The 27,137-nt window shown below is 42.9% G+C and overlaps 2 protein-coding genes across 3 annotated transcripts in view; both read left to right on the top strand.

Annotated features, from left to right (window-relative positions):
* The window catches only part of Lrp12 (LDL receptor related protein 12), a 65,607-nt gene extending 58,760 nt beyond the window's left edge, over positions 1 to 6,847 (top strand). For both annotated transcript variants that reach the window (XM_051202761.1, XM_051202762.1), the window contains 2 exons: positions 839 to 971; positions 4,561 to 6,847. In XM_051202761.1, the coding sequence (XP_051058718.1) occupies positions 839 to 971; positions 4,561 to 5,427 (1,000 nt within the window). In that variant the 3' untranslated portion in view covers positions 5,428 to 6,847. The remainder of the gene's footprint in view (positions 1 to 838; positions 972 to 4,560) is intronic.
* An 8,490-nt stretch (positions 6,848 to 15,337) lies between these two features.
* The window catches only part of Dpys (dihydropyrimidinase), a 67,112-nt gene continuing 55,312 nt past the window's right edge, over positions 15,338 to 27,137 (top strand). The window contains exon 1 of the mRNA XM_051202606.1: positions 15,338 to 15,687. Within this exon, the coding sequence (XP_051058563.1) occupies positions 15,424 to 15,687 (264 nt within the window). The 5' untranslated portion in view covers positions 15,338 to 15,423. The remainder of the gene's footprint in view (positions 15,688 to 27,137) is intronic.

Genomic DNA, 27,137 nt, shown 5'->3' with positions numbered 1-27,137 from the left:
TCTGAAACAGTGGTGTGAACGTCCTCATGGTGGCAGCATGTGGAAGCCCTTAATCCAGAGGTAACTTTTGAAATAGGAGTGCAGAGTGTACAGAAGGGACACTGGGGAAGTGTGTAGGATTCCAGCCATGCTCCAAGAATAAGTACATAATTCATTTGATCTGGAGCCTTGGAAACACTGGCCATGCCCAGTTCAGTGAGAGATGGGTTCTCAGTTTAGCCAGGAGGAGGATGGGCTACAGGGAGAGCAGCTTCCAGTGTGGTATAAGATAAACTGAAAGAAGTTAATGGCAGAGATGTCTCCCAAGAGGCCATTGTGGGGACAGCTGCCTTCAGTCCTAACAGTTACAAATTACCAATTAACAAAGAACAGGGCCAAAGGGCTAAAGATCACAGATGGTGCACAGATGCGTGGGGTGGTAAGAGCCATTGCCACCGTCTTTTCTCTGAGAAACTTGACCATACCACAGCAAAAGAACACGGTGGTCAGTCAGGTCTCCAGTGCCATCCGGCTGCTGACTCGAGAAAAAGCGTAAAGGCCTTGATGGACAAAGTGTCCTCTGAGACCTTTCAACAACCATCTCCTAAAGTCTAGGGGCTTTGGGTTTTAAAATCTGTTATTTTATCGTGTGCCTTTCACAGAGATTTAGTGATCTAGGCTCTTGCCGGCATAAAATGCCTCTGGCCACACCATTCACATCAGTCTGGCCTCGAGTAGAGCATTTCCTGAGTAGGATGGTGCGGTTGAGTAAGTTGGTTAAAAGACTCATCTGGCCTACATACTGATGGTGGAACACGGCCCTTGCTGCCCTCTGACCCTTTCATTCCTGTTCACAAAGGTCGTTCGAGACCCAGCTGTCCCGCGTGGAAGCAGAGTTACTCCGGAGAGAAGCCCCTCCCTCGTATGGACAGTTGATTGCTCAGGGCTTAATCCCACCCGTGGAAGATTTTCCAGTTTGTTCACCTAATCAGGTATAATACAGATTTTAATCCCTGATTCACCATTGTTTCCAGTGTGCGTGTAGTAAAGCAGTCAAGCAGATATTAAATATATGGAGAACTGAAATTATGTACTTTATTATATTGTAAACAGAATCTATAAAATTCTAATTTTTATGATTATAATATGATTACCATTAGACATTTTGCTTTTTATGATGAGTGAGTGCACTGAAATTTGAAAACTTATACCTGTTTTCTGACTGAACTGAACACTCAGAGACTTAAGAATGAATACTAAAATTAGTATACTAACAATGTTACTTAGCCAGTTTTAAGTAAAAGTGACTGAAGAGAAGTTGTTTGCCCCTCGTTTGAGAGAGAACTTCAGTGTCTAAGAGTTTGGTCTATTTCCTTTGGGTTGTAATTCATGTTTCTTGATTCTTCAAATTTCTCAGTAAGTTTTTAAAAATTTTCATGCTGTAAAAATATACCAAGGTTCATTTTAGTCAGAAGGGTTTATATGAATGTTGATTTTAAGTGTATCCACAAATGTTTATAAAAATGGTTCTCAGAATTGGAACTGAAAAGCATGGATATTTTCTCAGTGACTCTGGAAACAGATCACCATTTCACTGCTAGCTCATGCCACCTTATTTGAGTGTTTAGCAAATCCTTGCTTCGTATTTATAGGTTTTGAACATTTTTCCAGGTGTAACTTATATTCAGAATTTATACTGGCCAAATTTTGGGTGTAAACAGAAAAGAAACTAAAGTATAGTTTCCCTGTATTGTTGGCCCTGCCACAGTCAGAGTGTCTTTGGAGGTAGGTGACAGAGTATGTTTGACTCAGTTTGACTGGCTCCCATCACCCTTGTCCCCATCGTGCTCCGTGAATCTAGGAGGAGCACAGACCAAGTAACTGCTCACAGGAACCATTTGCAAGTCCAGGAGCCTCCCCAGCCAGTCCCTCGGGTTTCTAGCCCACTGAAAGGATTTGAAGGGCTCACTCAGAGCTTTGCCCATGGCTGCATTCTATTACTGTGAGAGGTGCAGATTAAAACAGACTGAGGGAAGGTACATGGGGCAGGGTCCAGGCAGCCCAGTGGACCTAGAATTGCTCTGTTTACACCTGTGTGACAATATCCCAGAGCTGTCACCAATCAAGGACACCCACCTGAGCCTCCATCCAGACTCACATAGATAGGCACGATCAATTGTATGTGGCTAGTGGAAGTCTGTACCCTCCTCAAACTGTCACCTCGCCCTGACTCACAGCATGGTAGCTGCCTGCCATTCCCCAGGGAGATGGCCTTTTTCCATCAGCCATGACACTTGAGAAGCCAAGGTCAGACAGAGGCTTCAAGGAAGGCTGAGTTCTTTGTTCCACATTGCTCCATTCTGCAGAGCTATAAATTATCCCTGTGAGAGAATTCTCTCTTTAAACAACATTTTAAATGAAGTGCGTTCTTGAACAGTAAACTAGACTTTGTGTTAATGAGACCAAACTTTCAAATTTGAAATTTCTGACAACAAATTACCATCTTTCCACGAGTTTTTAAAAGAAAATAATTGTGTGATTTGCCATCTGGTATAAAATAAGAAATGTTTCCGGGGAGGTTTTGCTGCTTCACAAATGAAGCCATAGACAGTCATGCACCAAACATCCATGATATTTCCCATGTAGAATCTAGTGTTAAGCTGGCCGTCTTTATGAACAGGCTCTTAACTGGGTAGGGATGCCTCCTGGTTGTGGCTGTCTGTAATGATAAAGTGTGCTGAGGCCAGTCTCTGCTCACCCATGTGTGCTATTAACCGGTGCTCACTTGACGGTGGCTTGAATATTAAGTGCTCAGGTCTGTGAAGAAGTTCTTTCTAAACTTGAACTACTGTTTTTTTGTTTTTTTAATTTTTTAGTTAGATATTTCTTAATTGGTAGGGAAAAAAAAAAAAAAAAAAAAAAACTCAGACATTTTGTACTGAAAGTCCACGTGTGCTGATAGCCAAATACATACTAAAGCTGGGCTAGGAGATTCTCCTTAGTGGTGGCCTCTTAGCCTTTGCTGAATTGTTTTCAGACTGTACAGGCATGACTACAGAACCATGACAAACAGGTGCAGAACATATGCTAGCGTATCTTCCCCATTCCCTGCCCTTTTGTTTCTGTGAGAGGAAGAGCCAGATGCTGGGCCTTGGCAGAGGAACGCCTCAGCCAGCCTTCTCTGAGACACCCTAGGATTTTAAATGCTCGATCCAGGTTCACGAAAGCCCTGTTTGTTCCAGCTCTATAACCACTAGGTGGAGCTTAGAGACTATTTAAATGCTGCACATCTTAAAGAATAATCTAACACTTTCATCTAGAACTTCTTTTAATTACATTTACTCACTGTTGTGTTTGGAAGAAGGGGCATGCTTGCTATGGTGCCACCTGTGGTGGTCAGAGGACAGCTTAGATGAGTCTGGTCAGCTCCAGGTATCAAACTGGGCAGCCAGGCCTGGAGGCTCAAGCCTTCACCTGCTGGCTTTCTTTCAGTTGTGCAAGATACTTTTATTATGTACTAATTAATTTGTGAAGCATTCCATATTTTAAAGTCTATAATATAATCATCAGTTTTAAAGACTAATATGGGTTGTGTTTAATCTTAAACTGAAAAAAAAGCTTAATTCTTAAAATTGAGAAGGAATCCAAGTATATACTTTCCATGTCTATTGTGTATTACAAGTGTGCTCTGCCCTTTATTTGTGACAGTAGAACTGAATCCTCATTGCTAATTCATTCAATCCTGGATGACCAGCTCTGAAATGCAACTTCCACACTGACCGCCAGTCCAGCCTTGTAAATCAAGGCTAGGTTTTTTGTTTTTGTTTTAAGAGGATAAAGGGTCATAAACATACACGATACCAGGTCACTTAGTGAAGTCCGGTGGAGATTTGTTGATCTCCCTGGTTGTAAATGAATCTATTTTCTACCCTTGGTACAGTTTTGGAACTGGATTATTACTGAGGCTTGAAATAAAATACTTGCAATTGTCATAACTCTCAGTCGGTCCTGCCAGCTTGAGAGGTCTGTACTTGAGAGAGGGAGTGTGGATGAGGAAAGAAACAGGCTAGAGACAGAAGATAAGTCAGGAGAGCACCTCAGTGAACACTGGAGTCCCCCTTAAGTTTATTGCTCAAAATTCTTACATACAAAAGACAAGGAACAAACAGATTTAATTACTTCCTTAATTCTTCAAACATTTAGTAACCACGCCTTAAATCAAACCTCTTGTTATCTGGCTTTGAGAATTAAGACATTAGTATTCTGTCATCTAGGTAAGACACCCTCGCCTTAGGCCAAGCATCCTTTAGTAGCCACACCTTAGACCTTTAGTCTTAGGCCTTTAACCTTGAAAGAGCAAGGATAGTTTTGAACTCTCTGACCTTAAGTGAATATGGAACGGAGCCACCTCTATAGACCCAACAATTCTCACTGGAAAGTTGAGATTTAAGTTAGAGTAGATTCTCTAGAGTGGACCCGAGGAGCCTAAGGAATTTACTTCATCCCACTCCTAGTAACAGTGAGTCAGAGAACGTTCTTCATCGTTACTGATGTCTTCCTTTTTCCCCATGACTTTTGCAGGCTTCGGTTTTAGAGAACCTGAGGCTAGCTGTCCGCTCTCAGCTGGGGTTTACTTCAATCAGGCTTCCTATGACGGGCAGGTCCAGCAGCATTTGGAACCGGATTTTTAATTTTGCAAGATCACGTCACTCGGGATCGTTGGCTTTGGTCTCAGCAGATGGAGACGAGGTTGTCCCGAGTCAGAACAGCGGCAGAGAAACTGAAAGGAGTCACCTTCACAGAGGCTTGTTTTCCGTGGAATCTGATGACACCGACACAGAAAATGAGAGAAGGGATACGGCAGGAGCGGCTGGTGGGGTGGCAGCGCCTCTGCCCCAGAAAGTCCCTCCCACCACAGCCGTGGAAGCCACCGTGGGAACAGGTGGGAATTCCTCGGCCCACAGCACCCGAGGTGGTGGCCACGTGGATGGAAGGGATGTGTCCAGTGTGGAAGCCCCGAGTGTGAGCCCAGCGCGTCACCAGCTCACAAGCGCTTTAAGTCGCATGACTCAGGGCCTGCGCTGGGTGCGGCTCACGCTAGGTCGATCGAGTTCCACCAGTCAGAACCAGAGTCCCCTGAGACAGCTTGATAGCGGGGTGAGCGGAAGAGAAGAAGACGATGACGTTGAGATGCTAATCCCAGTTTCCGATGGAGCTTCAGACATTGATGCCAGTGACTGCTCCCGGCCTCTTCTCGATCTCGCCTCAGACCAAGTACAAGGGTTTAGACAGCCCTACAGTGCAGCGAACCCTGCAGCCAGAGCCAGTAACCGCGATGGCCCCTGCCAGCGCTGTGGCATCGTGCACACCGCCCAGATACCAGACACTTGCTTAGAAGCAACAGTGAAAAACGAAACCAGTGATGATGAGGCTTTGCTGCTGTGTTAGGATGGAATCCCCAGAGAGACTGTACGAGCTGGAGCAATATCCATTCATTGTTTTGTAACTTCACAATTAAACTAGTTTTAGTTTAAAACAAAAAAATGCAGGGTGATTTTTTTTATTAATTATTATTATTATTATATGTTAGCCTGCATGGTTGAATTAAATAACGTGTTAACTCTATGAGCTAGAGTTTACTGGTTTAGCAGTTAAAAATGCATTATGTATTTGTTTTCTTCTGTCATGTTCTTCCATTTGTTTTTACTTTGTTTTAAGTCCTGGTACTTTAGTTTAATGGTAAAATATGGCTGCTTTAATTCACTGTCATCTATCTCATGTTAAAAGGTTTAATTGAATCATTTATGCTCTTTGACACCATGTAATTTATTATACTAGATGCTAAGGTTGTTAATGTACAAAAACAAAAAAAGAAAACAAACTCACATGATCACCTCTTTATTTGCATTACATTGTCTGCTACCGGATTTCATCAGACGGGCCTGTCATAGGGAAAAGAATTTCCTCTCACATTTAACACACAATGATGTAATAAAACTGACGTACAGTTAGATACATTGCTGTCAGAAAACAAATTTTTCTAGATTTTCTAATGCTGACTTTAATACTCTAATATGGTACAGACCAAATGGTAAAATCCCAAGACATTTATGTTTTCATCTCAATTTAGGGACAGAATTATGCGGACGAAGATACTCTACTATGCATTAAATTTTGAACTTTATAAAATATGTACAGAAATTGTACATGTTAAGTTCCACCTGGTAATGTCTTTCTTCAGTACAGGGATTTGCTTGAGTTGGACCCTAAGGGGTTTGCACTAAAGTCCTGCCAAGGTCTCACACAAGTCTAGTGTGCTGGCACTATCACACTTTAGATGCTATCATTTGCTACCACAGTGACTATATATTTCCATAGCTTTCGGGAAGGGGGACCATTTTTATTACAACTTGAACTTGCTTTGCTGGTTTCATATTTATTTGTTGTATTTAAAAATTGCATTATTGTAAGAGTGATTTTTTTCCAGTATATTTTATTCTTGGGGGTACAGAAGGGGGAGAGTCACCGCTATAATGTTGAAAAGCAAATTAAGAATTTGTTCTGATTGCCCCCTCTTTAAGTAGAATGAATTACAAAACCCCATTTTTTTTTTTCTTTTTAGTGTCAATTCTTGTTTATTTATTCTTTAGCTGTCTGTTTTAGTAGCTTAATGATTGTGTATGAAGACGTGTTTGTATGTGGTTATTGCTATTTATTACATTTTGAATACTTTGCTGAATGTCATTTTAAAGCATGTTTGAGGTCTTGTGTATCTGTCCTGTATGCCGTCAGGAAGACCTGACAAAAATGTTTTAATATGTATCAAAATTAAAATAATTTTTTTTATTGCCTTGGGGTACTTTTTAAATCCACATTGTTCTTTATTTTTGTTGACCTTCAGCTCATATACCAATTCAGACCATATGCAATACAGTTGAAGCCATGGAACAAGGTAGATCGAGCCTGGTCTTAGCTCTGAGCACCTCTGCGGTTAAGTTTTAGAAGTGCCAGTGTAGCTTGCTGACATGTACCATGTGCCTGCTAGTTCTGGGGTTTGCTGTGGTTTCTCTTTTAGTTTATGGCAAACACTGTCCTACTCAGCCTACCCAGTCCTTAATCCCTCACCGGTGTTCCTCGTTAGCCTGAAAGTAAGTCTACAGATGTTTCTGTCTTCACTTTACTTTTTCAGGTAGTAAGATTTTTTTTTTCTTTTTTTGATAGAATTGGATTTTGTTTGTTTTTTGTTTCATCTCATGATTTTTCATCTTTGAAAAGTCAAAAACAATGTGTAATAATCTTGGGAAATGAACCTCTCTCTACATTCACTAAATATTCCAAGGATACTTTACAAGGACTTTTTACATAATACACATTTGAATAGCTAGTACATTTGTTTGGGTTTTCTGTACACCTGGCCCTACCCGTTTATTATCAGAGCAGCAACGTTGGGAAAAAAAAAAACAAAAGAAAATAGACATACCGGAAGGGGGTCCTGTGGCCGGCGCCTGCCACCGCTCCAGTGCACCATGCTGGAGTACACCCAGGGACATGAGGGTCCTAGCCCCCCTTGTCAGACTGTCACCCCCCACCCCCCAAGCTGGAATAAAAATGAACAGGAAAGAGTGAATCCATTCCATTCAGTTTGCTAGCTGCTTACTTCGTACCCACCATGGTCACACGTGTTCACATTTTGCTGCCCTCCAACCAATCCCCCTGAATTCCAAAGAAAAGGTAACATCTTGATTCCACCAGCTTTGTTTAGAGTCCTGTTGAAAGCCCAGTGGAGATGTTGATAGAAGCCTTTTCTTGGGGTCACTGAACTCCCGAGGGTCGTACAAAGCTGACAAGTTAAATGAGATTGTTGGTTTGGATTCAAAGTTGACCTTTCCTTCAAGGTGGTGGAGAGGAAATGTTAAGGATTTTAGAAGTTTCTTGGCCTCAAACCTGATATCCCATGGTATCACATATACATACACAAAACCATATCCATGTATGCATGGTGGTTTGCCACTGTTCTATAGTGATATATGTATATATGGTATTTTCTCTTTTAAAAATTCTAGGACCTTTTGGCCTGTGCCAGCCCCTAAATGTGATGTGAATCCTGTGTTCACAGGACATTCTGAGAGCTTTGTTTCCTCCCTGCAATTCCTTATGGGACAGAATTTTCATAGCAAATTAACCCATTTTTAAGTGCCTGTTATTGCCCAAGTCCTTCACAATCCTATGACACATAAAACACTATTCTTAGCAATGATGGCAGGATTAAGACCTAACCTCTCTCGTGTCTTACTCAACAGTTGAAAGATGAATCTCAAGTGAATGTAAATTTAACAGTTGAGAGATCCCAGCTTATCATGACAAAGGCTCAGGGAGCCTGGGGCTCATCCTAATACATAACCAGCACCATGTCCTGAGCTTACTGTAAGGAACAGACATTTGTAAAGGCCCCAGTCCATCCACTGCTGTATGGCAGACTGTCCCAAACTTTCTGTTTAAAAAGACTACAATCTTGCAAATCAGAACATGTGGCTGGGGAGTTCGCTGCTGGCTGCTGGCTGCTGGCTGGGGGGGGGCTGGGGTCCTACAGGGAACTCTGTCCCAGGGTTTGTGGGTGCTTCCTTTCAGCATGGAAACTGGAATCTAGAAATAGTGAACCTCTACAGAAGCTGCAGGCTTCTTAGAACAAAGTCATAGGCCTTCTAGAATATTCTGCTACATTCACTTTCTTAAATCAAACAGATCCAATAGGGAAAGAAGTCAACTCCATAATCAGTAATAGAAACAGCAAAAAGTTTGTGACTTCGATACATTAAAAAAATAAATAAATAAAAATAAAAGCATTGAAATGCTATTATAATGTTTAAGTAGAAAGACAGTTTTATTGTCTCCAAAGGCAGCTTACTCACTAAAAGAATATCAAATCAGCTCCACTCTTACCTGTCAATTGGATTGATTATATCCTGTATTTGCTTATTACTTATATTTTTAAAAGACCTGCATTGGATAGGCATATAGCCAAGTGTGGCAATTTGGATAGGAATGCCCCCCCCCCAGACTCACTTGTTGAATACTTGGCCTGTAGGGAGTAGGACTATTAGGAGTGGCCTTGCTGGAGGAAGTGTGTCACCGTCACCATGAGGGAGGGCTTTGAGGTCTTATATGCTCAAGCCATGCCTAACAGAACAGCCTTCACCTCTATTACCTGCAGATCAAGATGTCAAACTCTCAGCTTCTTCTCCAGCACCATCTCTGACTGAACGCTGCCATGATTCCTGCTATGATAATGACGGACTAAACTTCTGAACCATAAGCCAGCACCAGTTAAATGCTTTCCATTATAAAGGTTGCCATGGTCATGTTGTCTCTTCACAACAATAAAAACCCTAAGTGTCATAATACCTAGCATGTTTGAGATCCTGGGTTCGATTCCCCACCATGCTCACAAACCAAACATGATTTATACAACTTAGAGAAACACTTCGGCATTTTGTAAATACTAATGATGCACAGCTATTTTTTCAACTACACTTAAAATAACTTCTGTCTCAACACAATATTCTAGGATTTATTGGAGGCAGCAAAATAGTAGGTAAAAGTCCAGAGCCAAATACCTGTATTGTAACCCTTTCATTTTCCTTACAATGTAGCAAGACACTTCACCATGGAGAGAACACATGTTGGGTTGTTGCCAAAGGCATTTTGCATCTGTTAATATGATCATGGGGGGAAGGGATTGCCACTGTTGTTTAAGCCCATTGATATGATTTATTAGATTTGTCTTCATTATTCATCCAAACATCAGCAAGTGACTTTGTCATGGGAATCAGATGCAGGATATAGCTTTAGAGCCCAAATTAATTCCTCCTGCACCGTATTTTCACTTACAGATCAGTAGATTGCTTTCCTATTTAGATCTGAATAGCCACATAATAAAAGTTTCCACTGTAGTAAGGAGATTAGAAAACCCTTCCGTAATCAGTAGGGTGGCTGTGCTGAAGGAGAGGGAGCATGTGTTGGCCAGGTTGTGAAAGCCGGAGCTTCACACATTCCTGGTGGGAATGTAGACTCATGCCGCTGCTTTGTAAATACTGTCTGGAAGTGCCTCAAAAATGAACATAGCCACCACATGGGCAAGATACAACAGAAAACATATCTGCACAAATTGTGTCAGCAAATGTTCACATCAATATTATTTTTAACGGGCAAAAAGTGGAAAATCTAAGAGCTCATTAACGTCATACATGAATAAACATGACCAAAAAAGTCTCACAAATGCATGTGGTCCCATTGATAGGAAACCTTCAGAAGGAGCAGATTTATGCAGACACAAAATTTCTAAATGGTTGCTTGAGGCTCAGAAAGAGAAATGAGAAGCAGGCGTCTATTTGCCCTCTCTCTCTCTCTCTCTCTCTCTCTCTCTCTCTCTCTAACTCCTAAGTGTGTAGCTTAGAATCCAAAGTTTCTTTGCCTCCACAACAGCTGCTTGCATTTTTTAAATTGCCATAAATGAAGAATCAGTCCCTTGAGAAGGTGTGCACTTATACTTCCTTTATAATTAATATGCTTTTGTTCTCTCCCAAAGGACATCCAAGGTTTGAGGTTATAACAATAAAAACACATTTCCCCCAGGAAAAGCCATTTATGCAGATTTTTCATGTATCATATGCCATGATGTGGTCCCAAAGAAAAATGTAAATATTGATAGGAACAAACAGACGATAAAGGATGGGAAACAATGGATGGAAAATACAAGAATTTTGGAGATTACAGAGTGCTGGTTTCTATCTCATTGCTTTTTCCTTCGTGGTTTGTGGCATCAACAGCTTGACTTTTCTACAAATGTTCAAATACATATCAACTATATTTGATATAAACGTTGTAGCTAATGTGAAAGCTAAGTACCAAAGATTATGAAAATGATATGTAGGACATATGTTGGGAATGCAAGATAGGGGCTCATTATGTGAAGGAATCCCATTGATATTCTCTTTTAGGTGAATAATTACTCAATACATTTTTATCATACTATGAAAAAAAAGTTACTCAATGAAAAAGCATTGCATAAATCTAGAATGCCAGCCACAATTTTGCTATATGAAACCAAACTTACAGATGTCCACTAAAGGATGTATCAGTCATAGTTGAGAAAGAGCTAACAAATATGTATCGATATAAATAGTTCCAAGGAGTGACTTTTTTGATGACAAGAGCAAACCAAACACACAGGTGGTCTCGAGAAGCCATCTGTGGCTGTGGTCTGTGTCTGTATTTGCACATTTGCCTAACCAGCAAAGAAGGAGATCTGCCAGTGAACAGCATCCAGTATAAATCAATTCTTAAGAACTTGACCCTACAAGTTCCAGTGTGACCTCTTTAGTGTGTTCTGTGACTGCTCATTACAGTCCTTGTAGCTGTTTTCAGATATGGCCATTTTTCCCCTGCACAGTTTTATACAGTTGGATGTTTTCTATGAACCTAATAAATGAGACCTAGTCATTTGCAACAAGAAGTGTTTTCAGGAAAAAAGAAAAAAGAAAAGGAAAAAAAAAAAAAAAAAGCCTACAAGAAGACAGAGCCATCTAGTGGTAGACGTAGGCATTCCAGCTACTTTGCAAGGCATCTGGTTCAATAATTTTTCAAACTTTACTTTGAAGTCAAAATTGAGAATTGATATGTAAAAGATGCTGAAGCGGAGTTTTGAATTCCAAAGAGTTTAAAAGACACTTTTAATTACATCATTAATACAGACCAAACGCCCCTCCATGGAGTCCCACCGCACCAAGGTATAAAGTTCATCTTACACAACACTGTGCAATAGACCTTTGCATCCCAAATGACGTATAACACGGCTTATGCTTGCCAGAACTTCAAGAATCAGTGGCTTCGAATAGCTGGTAACAACACAAACTCTTTATTCTCCCCAACACAACATGGTCACCTTGTTTGTTTGCAGTAGTTTGCAAGAGTAATTTCATTCAAACAAATATGTATTTAATGTGATCTACATGTTTAATGAAGAGGGAGACATACAACCCCAGTCCCTTCACCTTCTCTTCGGGCACAGGGCTGGTACCTTGTGTGTCCAGGGCTTGTACCACTTCTCTGATTCACACCCAGATCACCAGTCTTACCAGTGTTGTTGTCTTTATAAATATAATATGGCCGTGTAGCTCTGAGATGGAACCTACTTTCCCAGAGATTCCTAGGTTCCCCTCTAAGTTGCAGTACTTGCTGGCACATTCTGCCTGTGGCTTTAAGACCTCGACACTAAGGGTTTCCATCTTTTTGTTTTCGACATGCCTATCATGAAGCTCAGGCTGACTTCGGCCAGCTATCTCCACACATACTGCATAGCTGAGGATTACCTTGTAATCCTGCAGCCTTTAGGAGTTCTGGAGTTACAGGCATGTGTAACCCCAATGTTTCTAAGAGGTGCATGGTAGCCAAGCAACCTACTTACTGAGCTGCATCCCCAGCCCAATTTACAAAAGCTGACATTCAAAACTAAGCATAGATCCTGTATACTGGCTTTAGAATGTGGGCATCACAGGGTGGATGAGTTGAAGGTTTCTTGAATGAAAACCTTGCCTTCAATCGCTGCTTCCTTGTGACCTTAAACAAGGCATTTGACCTCAAAGGGCTCATGTGTTAAAGGGCAGCATAATACCTCAACACTTGGTCAAGGGGAGTACTTAAAATTATGGGGGTTCCAAATCTAACCCACTGCTGACAAAGTGGGCTGAACCTTACCTGATGCTGGTACTCCTCCTCAAGGAAACTGGAGGGGTGCTTTGGGGATGAGGGCATCCTGGGGTTGTATTGGCCCAGTCTCAACAGCTCTTAAAAAAGCCATTTTCTCATCTGTCTTGCCCTTTATCCCTGAGCAGTGATTGTTTAAAAAATATCCCAGCTTCAGTACAAGGATTTTAAAAGAAGTCCTGATTGCCTAGTCCATCTGCTGTAACAAAATGCATGAGACTGGGTCCTTCCTAAATGACAGATTTCATTTCTCGAAGTGCTGGAGGCTGGAAAATACACAGTCAAGGGGCTGGCTGTTTTGATAATGGCAGCTCCCAAAATTACTCCAACCCCAGTGGTGGCAAATGTGTCCTCACATAAAGAAAAGGACAAAAAGTCAGAAGGCCACCATACCTCTTAATATTATCGTATGGATTGTCTCAACATGAATTAGAAAGTGACTTTTCTTCTTGTACCCAGTCCCTCACAAGAAGCAACACCAGGAAGGGTTTATTCTGCCTGGGGGGGGCAGTGTTATTGAGAGGGCAGGCAACAGGAACATAAAACAACACATCATGCTGTATCTGTAGTCATGAAACGGAGAGACTCCGGAAGTGGGGCCACACCAAACCTCGAGGCACACCCCTACTGACTCCTCACTTCCTCTAAACTGAGGCTGAATCCGCTAAAAAGGCTCCAGCCTTCTAAAACCACCATGAGCTGGAGACCAATTGTTCAAGCAAGGAGCCTGTGATGGACACTTGACATTCAGAACACAAGACACAAGAATTCAAGCCATTACACCTGTCAGCCTGGCGCCTGGCATCACTGTGGCATTTACACACAGCTCCTTCCCAAGCTGAGCCTCTTGACCCAGGAGGAAGAACCAGAGATAAATAAAATGCTCCTGAGTCTAGAAAGCAACCCCTTCCTAGTTGTCAGCTCTCTGCTGCAGCCTTGGGGTGGGGAGTGGGTGTTCAACTCTAGAAATACCTTTACTTGAAGGTTCTCTGGATGGGAAAGAATAGAGAAGGGTGAGCTGATAAACTTGTCAGCCTATTGCTCTTCATGTAGGAAGAACAAGACTCTGGAGTGTCTAGTCCAGGCTCATAGTGGTTCTTATTGGGGCCACGGTTTAACTTCCAATACTCATTTTCCTTCCAACCTCTCAGTTCTGCCTATATTCCTAAATCCCAGTTCCATCACCCATCCAGGTAGAAGCTCAATATCAAGCCAGAAAGTTTGTTCCCACCACAGAGCCAGGGACCTAGAGTGTCAGCAGAGGCCAAGCTCCTGGGCTGAGCATATTTCGTTGCTGAGGCTCAGCCTCCACCCTGAAGGTACTGAATGGGAACAATGCCTCCAGAGCAGAGACAGCATCTTCCTCTAACCCTACTCTTTTCTCCATTACTATTGTCTGAGAATCTCAATGAGCCATTTTCCCCCACCCATGACATACCCACACAACCCCTCTTCTGATAAAACTCGGAGTAAGTTAAGCCTGGTGGTGATGGCTACACCTTTAATCCCAGCACTTGGGAGGCAGGCAGATCTCTGTGAGTTCAAGGCCAGCCTGGCCTACAGAGTGAGTACCAGGACTGGCTCATAGTTACTGAGAAACCCTGTCTCAAAAAAACAAAACAAAACTTTGAGTTAATTAAATGTGGGGGAGTTTGTTTTGTGCTGCATCATGATATAAAGTGTCCAAGATAAAGAAACCTTTGAAATCATTTATCTGGACAGTTGAGGAGAGAAGGACCATGCTTCAGGGACACCTAGTCTCACTCTCCCAGGGGTATTGACTTGCACACCTGTAGGAGTTTCTTTCTGTTTATAATTACCCCTTTCACTGTCTCACAAAGGTCTCTTGACAATAATTATATAAACTTTCTGAGGTTTTGGTGTTCTTTGTTGTTTTGTTTTGTTTTGTGTTCCCCCTCCCTGGCTTGACAGCCAAATGGTTTAACCATTTTGAGGCATGGATACGCTGGTGCTTCAGGAAATTTGGCACAAGCATGCCCCGAGGTCCATCTCTCAGGTGATTATTGGAGACCACTATCTGCCTGCCCTGGTCAGCTTTTTCAGCTTCCCTCTGACAGCTCCTTGCCTCCCTCCCCGTTTAGAGCCTGCCTCTGCTCAACCCTATCCTCACCTTAGCTTAGCCATCTGGAGACCAGAATCCCAAACATGCCAGCACAGCCTGCCAATCACTGAGGCGGCTTGCTCTTTTTTTTTTTTTTTTTTTTTTTTTGTGAAGGGGGAGCCAGGTCATGTGTGACTGTTCTGAGTTGTTATTGCTGCCGGTGCTGGGATCTACCTACACAGGCTTCTTCTGTCTTTTCACCAAGGAACCAACTCGATTTCTATCTTTCACTAAACTGTTTTCCCTAGGAAGGCAAGCCCCTGCCTGCAGTCTTCAAATTCCAAGACCTCTCCCCTTTATTGACTCCTAAACTCAGTGGACACCCAGTCTCAGTGCAACAGGATGCCTGAGGCTGTGCTCAAGGTTTTGTCCCAGCCTGTGACAGGCCAGCCCTCCCCTGGGGTGGAGCCACACCTGTGACCAGCACTTAAACCCTTGCAGCTAGCTGATCTGCTGTAAGAGGTCTGAGAGCCTGCAACCCAGCTGGAGAGGGAGTTTGGGCACAGTTCGTGGAGACCTCAAAGGAGAACCTCCTCTGGAGATCCCCAGCGCCCCTGACCATGGCACCGCAGGGAAGACTTCTCATCCGCGGGGGTCGCGTGGTCAATGATGACTTCTCACTGGTGGCTGACGTGCTGGTGGAGGACGGTGTGGTGCGAGCGCTCGGACAGGACCTGCTGCCTCCTGGAGATGCGCCCCAGGGGCTGCGCATCCTGGATGCAACAGGCAAGCTGGTCCTGCCCGGAGGCATCGACACACACACGCACATGCAGTTCCCGTTCATGGGCTCTCAGTCAGTCGACGACTTCTACCAGGGCACCAAGGTACCCAACTCATAAGCCTATAATCAGGGGTCTCTGGCGACCCTACCTCGCTCACTCCTGCCCAGAGCTAGGGATTGGAGTAAAGTGAGAAACCTGAGCTAGCCCTGGGCGCAAAAGCACGCCCATCTGGGGTGAAGATGCTGTATGCTGTGGTGCAAGCCCAGCATGAGGCCCCTTTACTCCTTTTGGGTAACCTGGTGCTGTGGAAGCCATCTGTTTCCTTGCTCGCTTTTCTCTAAGCGCCATCTCCTGGTGTCTGAAATCCTTCTTTGTCGTGATACTCCATGAAGGTTTCCAAAGCTCCTACTGTCTATATGATTGGCTTGCTTGTTCTTCAGATAGGCGCTCCCAGCTTTTTCTCCCAGTTCTCCACTCCAGCCACCAACAAATGAAAACTCCATTCACCTAGAACAGTGGTTCTCTTCCTTCCTAATGCTGCGACCCTTTAATACAGTTCCTCAGGTTGTGGCGATCTCCAGCCATAAAATTATTTTTGTTACTACTTCATAACTGTAATTTTGCTACTGTTATGAATGATAATGTAAATATCCAATATGCATGATATCTGATATGAGACCCCGGTGAAAGGGTCATTGGACCCCCAAAATAATCGCGACCCACAGATTAAGAACCTGAAAGTTACTGTTGTGACTGGAGAGGCCTGAGGGGTTTGGAAGACCATAGTGTCTACACTGGACCCAGCCAGGATTTTCAAGATAGCATTCTAGGAGTCCTCTTCCAGTCTTCACTCACACCAGGGTGACTTCTCCAACACCTCCCACCCACTTGCTCTAGGCAACAGCTAATGTGGATTCTTGCTGCTTAACTACCTGCCCTTAAAGATGTGCGGGAGTGGCCAAATCTGGATCCCAGGAGAGAAAGGCTTGGGGTCTCTAAAGGAAGAACCAGATGTTCAAACTAAGGAAGTGCTTGGGAAAAGTTTCTGCGGAGCTTCTGGAGCCAACATGGGGTTATCAAGGTAGCTTTGAGGGAAATGAAAATTGCATCTTCAGCACCTAGGCTGAAGATATCAAACCCTCCTGCACCGTTTTTTTAAGTCTTGCCTCTCAGCTTCCTTGAGAGAAGTGGCTTCTTCCGATGGAAGACACCCTGATCTCCTCAAGGCCAAGGTTCTTCATTGGATTCTTCTCAGGGCTGTGTATGAATGCGTCAGCCACAGAAGCCTGGTACAGACCAAAAGGCTTTCAGGGCAGCCCGCAAGTTTCTGTTTCTTTTACTAACCTGGGATTCGGTCCCTTTGCCCTGCTCACACCTGCCCCCATCCTACTTTCCCCATTCCCCATTCTCCAGAACAGTTCACAGAATGGAGAAAGGCAGGCATATTTGACCCAGAGAGAAGGGTCGGGGGCAGTCTGCCTAATACAACATTTGGAACACTTCTTCTTAGTTACTTATTGCCAATGTCTGTCAACATGGTAATAAATACCTTGTTTTGCAGGACAAGCTGTTGCCTCCTTTCAAAATTGGAGCACTGTATTATGACTATATCTTTTTCCCTTTTTACAAAATGTCATGAACTCATTCTTATATTTGGAATGAATCTGTCGGCTATTGGAACAATTCATGATTATAGACAAGTAGAATAGTAATAGATGAGTAGAAGAAGAAAATTATCTCCAGGCACATTCTCAACACTCACCCACATTTTGATTTATTCCCTTATGGTTGTTGTTGTCATTGGTTTTTCAAAACACGCTTTCTCTGTGTAGCTTTGGAGCTTGTCCTGGAACTCACTCTGTAGACCAGGCTGGCCTTGAACTCATGGAGATCCCATCTGCCTCTGCCTCCCAAGTGCTGGGATTAAAGGCGTGTTGCTACCACTGTCTGGCCTTCCTTGTGCTTCTTGATTCTGAATACTGTAGAATGTTGACAGCATATGGGGTGTGTGTGTGTGTATGCCTGGGCATGTGAAGCAAATGAAGCTTCATGCTAACATTGACACGCTTAACCTTTTCTGTCATTGAAGACTCATCACTAATGCCCAATATGACTTTGAGAACCCCCATTTGCAGAGAGGGGAGCAGCCGCTCTGTCTACCACTAGCCAGCCTTGCTTCAGCATCCTCTTGAAGGCCGAGTAGTAACTTTCCTTCCTTTATTTCTGATCAGGATTCCAGATGAAGCAGTGATACAGAGGAGTTTGGAATGTGGAGGACGAGGGGCATGTCTTCCCTTTCTCAGGATCAGAAAGGGAAGTATGTGTCCTAAGGTCCAAGCAGTTGCTTCTTTCTCTTCTACCCATCCCTTGGACATTCTGGAATTTTTATAGCAAAGAGAGATTTATGGTTCCTCCCTGGGAAGGTGTCTCCTTGCTACAAGTGATAGAACGTTGCCAGATATGAAGGGACTTACCCACCAGGTGACTCTTTAGGTATTTGTATATTTAAAGATTGTCAAATGTTAAACAAAACCTACTTCTTAATGAGCTGAGTATGTTAAGCAGGCATGGATATGAGCAGAGAGAGTAAGGCCAAAGGTTTTGTAAACACCCATTGTCTGCTAATGCCAAAGGGTACTCAGAAAGGGTCTGAATTGCCAATGTTGACCTTAAAAAATGGTTGGTAGATCCCAGGAAACAGTTGAGAAAGGCCCAGGAAGAGACGAGGCTCCTTCAGGGAGAAAGAGCCAGATTCACACAAGCACTTGGGTACAGACCTGAGTTCTGGGAGATGCCATGAGGGCCTTTTGACTCCCCTCCCAGTCTTCACCACAGCTCTCAAGGTGGTATTGACAAGCCCTTGGTTTATGAAGTTAGGGACAAAGACCTTTTGTAGCGAATGCATGTATTACATATTTCAGCACCTGGAGAAACCCTGCTTTAGTGCTGTTAACTGCTGTTTATCCCATGAAGATCACGCTGTATACCAACTGGGCTAAATTATGCATTATCCTTTACAATCATAGGTGTCGTCACCTTCATTTTTAACAACTGGAAAAAAAGAACTGAGACAAGTTACCTGCCTAAGGCGGCACAGTCTCAGAAACGTCCAAGTTAACAGCTTTTCAAAATTCAGCAGCACAGCTTGACCCCAGTCTCTAGGGCTCTGCCCTGTTAGGCTCTGTGCTTTTGGGGAAGCATCCAATGTTCTGATCTATCAGAGCAGCCAATGATGGATGAGAGAGCTGTACAGCTTATGTGTTAACTCAAGCTGCAGTCCTCAGAAAGGAGCTACAGTTGCCCTGCTCTTCACCTCCCCAATGCTGGAGGCAGTTCAAGTTATCAAAATGAATACTCATCAGGGGTCTATTCGGAGGGCATCCGAATATGCATTTATAGCCACACCATCGTCCAGGACATAGAAAGAAGCAAGTACCTTACTCACAGAAAGCCATAAAGTAAATATGATCTATGATGCTTTCAGGAGGTGGACCCAAAGGTTAGAAAGCAAAGCTGCTTGCTTTCTGCCGGCACAAGGATGATCAGTTATATTTTCTGACAAATAGAAGGGATACTGCTTGTGGTATTCTCTTTTACTGATCACTTGGTTGTGATGGAGCCCAATTTAAAGAATGAAATATAGGCCAACTAAAGGTTATGTGTTTTGTAACTCTAATTCATGTCAACCATTGCTTTAAAGCCTGTAATGGGTTTATTTAATTACAGGTAAGAGCTTTCTGGCTGATGTAGCTAATGGAAATGTGGTTCTGCTCAGAGGATGTCCTCTTTCATTTCGTTGTGGCTAGGCACTAGATGTAGAGTGATCTTCTAAGAGCCCAGTAGCCATGGAGAAAAAATAATGTGTGTTTTTTTTTCTCAATTCAGTAGATACTGTGAATTCAATAAACCTGAAGAAATTATATCTTGGCTCTTAACTACATTCTGCAAGGGTTCAAATATATGTATTTATGTTGAGACAAAGGCCCAGGTTGGGTGGGTGAACATGCATTCAAAAGCAATTAGACCAAGCAACTGGCAGTGAACCCAGCCTCCTAAAAACTGGGGGAAACATCCCAGCATGGCTTCTTCCTTTCTTTCTTTCTTTTTGTCTTTTCTTTTTCTATTTTCTTCTGTCATTTTCTTTCTTTCTTTCTTTCTTTTTTTTCCCCCCCCATCTTTTTTTAAAGGACAAAAGGTTCTGCTTTGCTTCGGAATGTCTTGGTGGAATGCCATGAGGACGATCACCTCCAAGGGGTATGATTAAGCACTTTTACAATTGTATTTATAGAGCTTCCTCACCTTGTAGATGAAACCTTGAAAATCCCCTTTCCTATCCCTTGCCAGAACTCGACTTTGCTAAAGAGCTGGGTGGCTGACCCAGTGACCTCTGGAACATCACTTCCTGCCTTGGGGTTGTCAGCATTTGCTGGATAAATAATTCAATTAACAAAAACTATTTAAAAAAAAGTCTTTTTAAAGCCAATATATACTTATCATCCAGCTCTTAGGATCTTAGTAAGTTGCTGGAGATTTTATAGACACTCGATATATATTAGTGTAATAAACTGCTTTTAAAAATAAAAAATGTGCAATGGAATAAAGAAAATAGTATTTAAGATGACCTACAGTCTTGAGATTTTTCTACCTATCTGTTCAGACTTTGCTTTATGGGGAGACATACAAGCATATGTTTTTTCTACGTACTTCACTGAGTTAGCAGTGTTCATTAAATGCCTCCCTGTGTCCTTAAATGTCCCAGGTGTATACAACCTTGTGGCCCATCATTCTTGTTCAGACTGTCTCAATGTTTTCTGCTTAGCCTCTACATTTCCTGAGTATCAAGGTGTGTTTCTACCAATCTACAGATGTCACAACTGGGAAACTCCAGAAGCACCCAAAGCCAGTGTATTGCAAACCAAATGTATCCACCTTCCAGGCTTTTCTTTCTGTTTCTCCAGCTATTGATGGCTACACTGTCTTTTTCGCCATGGCAGGTCCATAGTAGTTTCTAAGGGTTTTATTGTTGCTGCTGTTGTTGTTTGCTAGTGTGTAACAGCTAGCAGATAGGCCAACTGTTGTTCATTTGCTTGCTGACTGCCTGGGAAGCCATTCCCAGAATGCCTTGCCAGGACAAATAAATGTTAGACAGGCATATCTTAAAGGAATTTGATACACTCAGAATATTCTTAGTTTGTGCTTTTTTTTTTTTTTTTTTTTTTTTTTTTTTTATAGCCCCCACTTCACATCCTGGCCATCGGTACATACTGGCTTTAAACAGAAAGCTAATTTACAATTTAATGGAAAAAAAAATCCTAATTTTTAAAATGGCCTAACTTTTTTAAATTACTAGACAGGCTAAGCTTTGAATGTTTGTATTGTGTTAGAGTTTGGTTTTCCCAGGTCTGAGCATTTATAATTTTGTGCTTTAAAAAAAAAATGTCTACTTAATGACCATAAAGGTAGTTTTCAGACTACTCAAAAGGAGGAGAAATAAGATCTTAAAGATGAATTTGGGACTCTGATATTAAACAGAGCTTTGTGCTGTTGGGGGCTGCTGTGTGTGTTAGGGAAGCCTCTGAGTCCAGAACTGGCCTCCTTTTACTGTTCAAACTCAAACACTCTATTGTTGTTGTTTACTTCTAGGTTTCTTTCTCATTTGCTCAATGTTCAGCAAACCAAGGTTTCCACGGTTCTGTCAGGAAGACTTCCTTCACCATCTTGGGTTGTAACTGGGAACACGAGAATTAAAATGGCAAAAGTTAGTTTTGTCGGAGAAGGCATACTTTTAAGAAAATGTATGCATGTAGGTGGGGATTCATGGAGAAATGTGCTTCCAGCAATTGCTTAGAACAGGGGCCTATACACCGTCTGAAGAGAAGGAGAGGAGAGCGGCAGTGATGAGAATAATAAGGATAGTTGGGGAGGAGGAGTGGTATGTGTGTGGGAAAACAAATGACTTTTAGGAAAGATAAATGGACCACAAGGAAACAAATGAGGGAAAAGACTGCCTTGATGTCTGTTTAAGCTTCTGGACCACAGTAATGAGTCATCCATCCCCGGATGCAAAACTCTTGGAGTGGGTATTTATAATAATTAGGTTCTTTGGGGTGGCCCTGCTTGATGACAGAGATGACAGTGCAAATGTCTTTGGCTCATAATAATTTTTATGCTGCAGTGGCACATTTCAGATCGCTAACTGCTAACTAATAATAACACTTTCTTTAAATTTTATTTAGAAATTATATTGGTTTAGGGACCTGTGATTTCTCCAGCCATGAATAGGTAGTGGGGTTGGTTTACAGTACTAAGCATGGATCTCTTCCAATTAAACAGCGTTTGGTTACCCCCAAGACAAAAGTACCACTATGACCCCATCCGGCCTGCCCAGTCATTAACGTTGTTGAGGTCCATTTGTGGGTCTACCTGCTTTCATAGAACCTTCTGATACTACAAGAGAAAGTCTTTAAGAGGAGGAGGTTCCCAGGTCAGTTTCAGCTTGACTCCTCCAAGTCCTGTATTCACAGTGTTTGGTGTCTTCAGCAACAGGGTCTCACCTTGAAGTACTAGGAGGCAACCAAGACAGAGGAGGGGAAACAGACAGTACCGTGGCTTCCTTAGAGCCTTAGATCTAGGAAACTAGAACAACACTGAGCATCCAGCCTTCAGATGTGCCCAGAGTCTACATTTCACATTCCCATGGAAGGATCTATGACTAGGGATAGCCATAATTTTGGGAAATGGAATTTCCTGCTAACTTGCAGCATAGGTCTCAGAAACATTTAGGCAGCTTGGTCCCTCCCTCCCTTCTCCTTTAAACACTTTATGAACCAAGCACTGTAATGAGAACAAGGCATACAGAAACGAAGCAACATCAGTAAATCTCAAGGATGGGGGGGGGGTCAAAGTTCCCTGGAGGACTCTAGACTGTGGCTAGGGCTAAGAATCAATCAGCAGGTAAGGTAGAGAAGGGGTCAGGGAATGGAGGAAGATGAACAGTATCTCTCTCTAGGGTGGAAAGAACGGAGCCTCAGAGAAGGAAGGGCAGCACCGTAGGGAGGCATGAATTTATTGGGAGGAGATGACAGTAAAAACCTGGGAGACAGTTAAGACGTGAGACCCACCAGGCCCTTCGGGGCTGTGTGACAGCTGCTCTTTCTTCATTTTAAGAGCAGAGCAAAGTCAGGGAAAGCCTGGAAGCCCTAGTCTCAGGGGCAGGTGTCTGTCAAGGAGAACCCCTGTCTTCCAGTTGAGTGTCTATTGTCTCTCAACACCCCCAGGGGAAAAAATTCACAGCCCACATACTGCTCCTTCCTTTCCCCATCCCTTTCCCCTCTTGGTGTCTTTTCTGCCCTGGTTTATCTGGCTAGGCTAAGAAATCATGGAAGGTGACGATGCAGAAAGGACCCCTGGAATGTACAAGGGTGCCCCTGGGTGTATGTGGGGACATTTAGGTACTAGACTAAGAATTTAGGGGGAAAGTATGATAAGTCTCAAGGGAGACACGTAGGTGTCTAATACAAAAGGCACAAATAACATACTCAGTGTTCCTAACTTGGGGAGTTAAAGAGGCAAGCATGCACAGGACACCGTCAAAACCCCAAACACACTTATGGGATTGTGACTTAAGCTGAGGTTGTAAAATCCGATTTCACACCTCTGTGTGACTATAAGAAAGCTAACAATTCAGCCCAGAGCTTTTCTCCCTAAGGCCCAACTGTACTGTGAGGTTTCTGTTTGTTTTATTTGGGCCACGTGGTAGATTTTAGTGAACCAGAGTCACACTCTTCAGGATGAGCTTAGACATGGAAAATGGGTGACACCATAAAATAAAATATGCTTTGGGGACATTTCAGAAGTGGTTTACCACCTAATATATTCTTCAGTAAGAACTTGTGTTATGTTCCATTATGACCCACTGTGGGATAGTTTGTCTCTAGGTAAATTCTATTGTGTGTACACTAGAGACATGATAGGCCCTTTTGTCCCCTAAACTGCAGCTTAGATAAATTGGAAGGCTTTCAAGGGCAACCATTCAAAGAAATTAGGATCTGGGAGAACTGATTTATGAGCCAAGATTAAAAAAGGTTAAGGCATTTTGCTTGGCTAACTGACAAGTAAAGGGCTGTCAATCAGGAATAAAGATAAAAGAAATGATGATGCCACAGCAAGTGACCCTCTCCAGGTCACTAGAGTCTTCCAAGCCATTCCCACCCTGGAGGGAAGGAGGGAGGAAAAGAGAGGAAGAGAGACAGAAAGGAGAAGAAACAAAAGGGATTGCTCCTCTCTTCTCTTTCTTCCTTCTAGTTAATTAGAAGACGCATTAGCCCCAGAAGTTGAGACCGACCTGCTTTAGTTTTCCAAGCGTGCTAGACCTTCTGTCTTCTCAGACCATCACCTACAGCTCTGTCTATGATGTATATATATCATAAACCTGTCTATATGCCAGGTTGGGCTCTTAAGAGAAAATTTAGCAGACACTGAAATAAGGTTTGGCTAGGGGAAGCATGAACTGACCTGCCATCATAGCACCCAGAAATCCCTGCTGAAGACATTAGTCTTGGCTGGGCTGTTGTTCTCATTTTATTGGATCATTTTGTAGAATGTCACCTTGTTCTTGGGTCCTGTTTGTCTCTCCCAGAGCCTTTCTAGCATCTGCTTCCCTTTCTTTCTCCTGCCCATGGCTCATCATGATTGTAGCTATCACTGAGTGGACAGGTACCCGACCCCTCACATTCGGGGTGCTCCATCCTGAACTTGTGCTTCTCCAAAGTGCCCGGTGGGGCGCTCCTCCTCTGCCCTGCCAGTGCTTATGCTCTGAGTGTCCCTGCCTGTAGTGGCATCTTGCCTTGCTAGTGAATTTGTAGTAGTGGCCACACCCTTTGAGCGTGGTTTCAGGTGCAGATGTGACCCCTTTAAGGCAGAGGACTTGCAGGCATGCTGCACTTTCTTAGAGACTGCATCTTCTGGAGCAGGAAGGCTGCCGCGGTTATTTTCTCTGTAAGTTCGTTCCAATAAATACCTATTTATCTTTATCTTGGGTCTGATGAACTCATTTAAACCCTGCCTTCACCTGTCAAGTCCCATTTTGGCTCCCATTTGCCCCCCCACACACACACACAGCTGTTATCCTGCCTTTCTCCTCTGGACACTGCCATTCTATATAGACGGCCTTGATTCTGTCCTTGACCACAGCCTGATGAGTTCCTGACTCTTCTCCCTGGTGCCTTCCTCAGAGCCTCCCTTTTCACCACTTGCTTTCCCCAGGGCCATGGGTTCTGGAGCACAGTGGCTCTGCCCCTACCCTGCTTCTGCCAAGTCTTCTAAGTAGTGTTCTCCACTCAGTCTCCTGTACTCTGTAATGAGTTTAGCAACACTGAAGAGCTGGACAGAGACTGAAAGATGCAGAACTCCAGATTAGTTGTTTCTGAGCACACAGCAAGCAAGTGCTGTGTGTTAGATACCATCAGAATTATTGGCAGCTTCTATATGTACTTCCTATACTTAATATAAATCCAGACTCGCTCAGTCCTCTGGTTTGAAGCTCTCTCTCTCTCTCTCTCTCTCTCTCCTTCTCTCTCTCTCTCTCTCTCTGAGTTCCCAGCAGCCTTTTCTGTAAGTCTTCCAGACAACTTAGTAAAATTTCCCACCTTTGGGGTTTTCTATAGCACTAGTGATGACAGGAGTGATCTGCTCTCTGTTATTCCAGTATATTGTACAATTCTTACTTGTATTTCTGTCTCTTCTTCTAGAATAACAGTTATCAATCTGTGGGCTGCAACCCCTTTGGCAACCCTCTATCTCCAAAAAAATATTTACATTATAATTCATAGCTGTAGCAAAATTACAGTTATGAAGTAGTAATGAAAATGATTTTATGGCTGGGGGTCACAGCATGAGGAACTGTATTAATCAGGTTGAGATCCACTGCTCTAGACTATCCCACACCCTGAGGGAAGAAGAGAGAATTCATGGCTATTGGTGTGGTCCTTCCAGGGTTCCTCCATTCCAGGTAATGGCTGTGTGTGCTGGCACCCTTTTGTATAACACCTTTATTAGGAAATAATTCAGACACAATACAACTCAGCCATTTAATTGTGTGGCTCCATAGTTTCTGGACATTTGACAGAATTGCGGTGACGTCACCAGTCTGTTTTAGAACATTCCTATCACCTGTGTCCCTCCACCTGCCTAACTGTAACTTAGGACCACACTCCCATCCATCTCCTTCAGCCGCAGTCAACCTCCGCTCCACTTTCTGTCCCCACGGACTTTTCTCTCTGGAACATTTTCCTCAAATTATGCAATGTGTGCTCTTTCATGACTGGCTTCTGTTGTTTGTCATCGTGTGTCTTAGAGTTCATCTGTGTTGTGGCAGGAGTCAATATTTCATCCCTTTTGAAGGCTAAACACTGGCCCATCATTTATCTATTCATCAATTAATGGGTATTTGAGAAGCTTCTACTGTTGATGATAATAGCAAACACGGACTTTGTCTTTATGTACAAGTCTCGGGGAAGACGTGTTTTCACTGATCTTATCTGTATACTGACTTGCTGGGTCATGCTTGCTGTGTTCAACTTTCTAAGAAACCTTAAAATGTCTACAGCATTATCATACCTTCTCACCCCCTGTAACCTAGTTTGTACATCTGACAATAAACTTTAATGGCTTCATGGTGAACATGTGCAGAGACAATACAGAAAAAACAGTTATTTACAAAACATTTGTGCTGTATGAGATAATGTGAGGAATCTAGGTGTATTCCCAGGAGAGTGCTTGCAGCATGTGTTATTATTATGCCATTGTATATAAAGGAATTGAGCATGAACCATTTTTTTTAATCTACTAGCAGTGATGGCACCAATTCCCCACACTCTGAGGGACCACCATATCTAATTTCTGCACATCCCACATGTGGTGGGTTTTTCTATATCTGTAGACTTGGAAAAGTTTTTTTGCAAACACTTTAATGAACCATTTTCTACTAGAAAAAAAAAAATGCACCCAACCCCTGAGGGACACTTTATTGTATTGGAAAGGCACTTGAGAAAGAATAAAGGTGACAAGATTAATCTCTATTCAAATAAAATTACAAAGCCTGAATTTTTTTTTTAAGTCTTGTCATTGTACCATAGGAGTTTCTTAGGAAATGCAAATATGTATTTTCTGCATGAATAAGGACAATGTTATTTAAAGGTGGTAACAAAGTGTTGAATCTTATATAAAAAAAGCAAAGCGGATAAAAGTAGAAAGAGGTGGAAATGTGCCCAGTGACTTAAGGAAGAATAAAAGTATTACATAAAGGAAGAGAAGGGAGAACACAGCTGACATTGGCCGCACCTGGGGTGCAGTATGGGCAAGGAGCAGGAGTGAGGTCCGAATGCCACTGTCCCTCTGGGGCCACCACAGAGCCACATCTCAGGAGATGAGAGGTGATGTATATAAGAGAAATGGGACAATGCCTCTATAAACTTCTGGCTATCGAACAAGTCTCAGAGGCACTTTGCACACCTTGTCCTACTCGAGTCTCCCACTAGCTGAGGGCTTAGATG

Source organism: Phodopus roborovskii, unplaced genomic scaffold (assembly GCF_943737965.1).
Source record: "Phodopus roborovskii unplaced genomic scaffold, PHOROB, whole genome shotgun sequence".
NCBI classification, from domain to species: Eukaryota; Metazoa; Chordata; class Mammalia; order Rodentia; family Cricetidae; genus Phodopus; species Phodopus roborovskii.
The sequence above is the reverse complement of the archived record's forward strand: the minus strand, read 5'-3'. Positions and strand labels throughout refer to the sequence as shown.